Source organism: Gavialis gangeticus, unplaced genomic scaffold (assembly GCF_001723915.1).
Source record: "Gavialis gangeticus isolate Ggan-Ray unplaced genomic scaffold, GavGan_comp1, whole genome shotgun sequence".
NCBI lineage: Eukaryota > Metazoa > Chordata > Crocodylia > Gavialidae > Gavialis > Gavialis gangeticus.
The window spans coordinates 34,297,789-34,300,643 of record NW_017728995.1 but is presented as its reverse complement, the minus strand read 5'-3'; the positions used below and the strand labels follow the sequence as shown (position 1 = coordinate 34,300,643).

Here is a 2,855-nt window from a genome sequence, read left to right as displayed (position 1 = left end):
TATGGTTGGGGGCCTCCGTGGCCAGCCCTACGAGGAGAGGCTGAGGGACCTGAATCTCTTCAGTCTCCGCAAGAGCAGACCGAGGGGGGATCTTGTGGCTGCCTACAGCCTTATCAGGGGCCACCAGCAGGGACTCAGGGGAAGTCTGTTCACCAGGGCTCCCCTTGGAGTCACCAGGAGCAATGGCCACAAGCTGAGGGAGGAGAAGTTTAGGTTAGATATTAGGAAGAACGACTTCACGGTAAGGGTGGCCAGAGCCTGGAACAGGCTTCCCAGAGAGGTGGTGCTCTCACCTTCCCTGGACATCTTCAAGAGGAGACTGGACAGGCACCTGGCTGGGGTCTTATGACCCCTCCACCCCCAGTGCTCCTTCCTGCCCATGGTGGGGGGTCGGACTCAATGATCTGTCCAGGTCCCTCCTGACTCAGTGATTCTGTGATTGTATGAACTTGGGCTGGGGTCTCATTGTCCCTGGCAGCGTGGCCTGAGTGTCATCTTTTATATGTCTCAGAGAACCAGGTGTTTCCAGAGAGACAGGATGCCGGTCACCGAGATGCTCTGCTGACTCTGCTCCTTGATAAAAACCCTGCCTGGAGGCGCCCAACCAATATTGGTATGTGGTGGGGAGCAGGGGGGCAGGATGTACCCCTTCCAGCACCAGGGAGCTTGGGGTATTGGTGTATGATAGGCCTGGGCCTTAAGAGCTATTGGGTACCACCTGCTAAGTGAGCCTAGACAGGCCCGGATTGGGACCCTGCTGCCGTGCACCAGCTCTTCTGGGGCCTGCAAGTTTTTTGGGGCTGCTTTTCTTTTGCAAATCTGACTTCCAGCCATCTTCACAGCTCAACATTACATTGAATAGCTCCAGAAGGGTTTGCATTATCCTTCTATCTGGTACAACCACCCTGGCACTTGATAAGGAGCAGTAATGAGGGGTCCCTGCAGCCTGGTGGCTGCTGGAAGGAGGATTCTGCATTGTGCCGGGGGCCTGGACCAGTCCAGAGCAGCCCCAGGGGCAGTGGGAAGGGGGAGCCAGCTGTCTCCCCACCCCTTTGCTGCATCCCATGCTCTGTGCCCATAGCTTAGCATCTGGTCAGTGTGTTAAGAGTAGCACGATCGAAGAGCTGGGAGCCCAGAGAGGTTGTGCGCTGTAGTGGGGGGCCCACAACTGGACACAGGACTCCAGAGGTGGCCTCCCCAGTGCTGAATAGAGGGAAGAATCACTGCCCTCAATCTGCTGGCAACGCTCCTCCCAATGCAGCCCAGGATGCTGGTCGCCTTCTTGGCACCAAGGGCACACTGCTGGCTCCTGTTCAGCTTCTTGTCCCGTCCCCCCAGGTCCTTGTCTGCAGAGCTGCTGCCCAGCCCGTCACCCCCAGCCTGGACTGGTGCAATACTCCCTCCCTCCATAGCTGCTGGACCAGGGCAGAGGCACGGGAAAGCAGGACTGGGCTGCAGAGTGCTGCTCTAAGGACTCAGGGCCTTGCCAGGGATTTGGGCAGGTGTCAAGGTGTAGACCCAGCATTTCTCCTGTCACTGCACACAAGGACTGATCCCCAGGTAGATCCATGAAATAATGCTCTCTCTCTGAGGCCTGTGCACAGCCCAATGAAGGTGGGTGGACTCCACCTAACTGCAGTGGGTTTCAGGGCAGAAAGGAATTCATTTCAGAGGAATGTTTCCCATGAAAGCAGGAGCTTAGTTCCTGATGCCCCAGCACCCCCCCACCCCACCCTCTCAGTTTGCTATTCCTAGTTCACACCAGTCAGGCAACTGGTGTGGAGAGACACTAGGTGCTGGACATGCTGAAGGATGGGAAAGGCACCCAATGGGGATGAGCTCGTGGCTCATGCACTTCAGCCCTGGAGCTCTGTGTGCTTTCAGGGCACCCTGGACGGGAAGAGCAAGGCACAGCTGTGTGCAGGGCATGGCCAGGGCTACACCAAATGTGCACGGCACAGCTGGGAGTAGGGCCATGCACCGGCCTGTGCTGTCTTTTCCATCAGGCCCTGCCCAAATGCTGCTGTTTAAGCCTCCTGTTGCCCCATTCAGCCGGGCCTGGGAGCCATGCAGGTTGCTCCCCTTTGTGAATGCAGTCAGGTCCTCTAAGAGCATCATCCTGTTCCTTTATAAAGGCTGCACTGAGGCCCACTCCTGCAAGGTGCATGGGCACCTGGCTTCTGCTCGGAGCCAGGGGGAGTCTGGCACCGACAGGCCTTTGAGGACCGTGTTAGGGTCTGTGTATACAGCCTTGGTAGTGGGTAGCTGGAGCCAGACGCAGCCGAGTCCTTCTAGTACTTGGCCACAGGGGTGATGCATTCCCAGCAGAGAGAAGCAATGTTACAGGGCCAGAAGGTCACATCAGCAAAACCAGAGTGGTTGGCTGTACGAATGTCCACCAGGTCATGAGCACATCAACCCCGGCCCATCTGGACCTGTATTGGGTACCACGTAGAAGTTATGCAGGCAATGCAGCAGCTGTGCTGCTTTTCCAGTGCAACAAGGAGGACAGATTCTGTAGGTTTTCACAGAGAATTATAGCCTTCCTGCAGCCTATATTTTGAGGCCGCAAGTGGCAAATTGGCCTCATTTAGGTTTCTAATTCAAGCTTCTAATTTGGGTTCTGGCATTGACACGGCGTTTGTTATTCCTTCCAGACTCGGAGCTGGCGAAGAAATATGAGGAGCTTCAGCAGGTGAGAGAGGCACGTGTGGCGGGTGCAGAGATCCCACCTCAGGAACACAGCTGGGTATTCGTATCCCTCCGCTGTTTCCATTACGTGAGGCGGGCCAGTAGGGGGTGCTCCTGTGTTGAGCCACCCACCTCCCTGTGCCCGACCCCCTTCCAGGCTCCGA

General features: G+C 56.6%; 1 protein-coding gene across 1 annotated transcript in view; it reads left to right on the top strand.

Moving 5' to 3' along the window:
- UTS2B (urotensin 2B) overlaps nt 1-2,855 on the top strand; it is an 8,699-nt gene that overhangs the window by 2,588 nt on the left and 3,256 nt on the right. The window contains exons 2-3 of the mRNA XM_019503486.1: nt 512-613; nt 2,658-2,695. Of these exons, the coding sequence (XP_019359031.1) occupies nt 512-613; nt 2,658-2,695 (140 nt within the window). The remainder of the gene's footprint in view (nt 1-511; nt 614-2,657; nt 2,696-2,855) is intronic.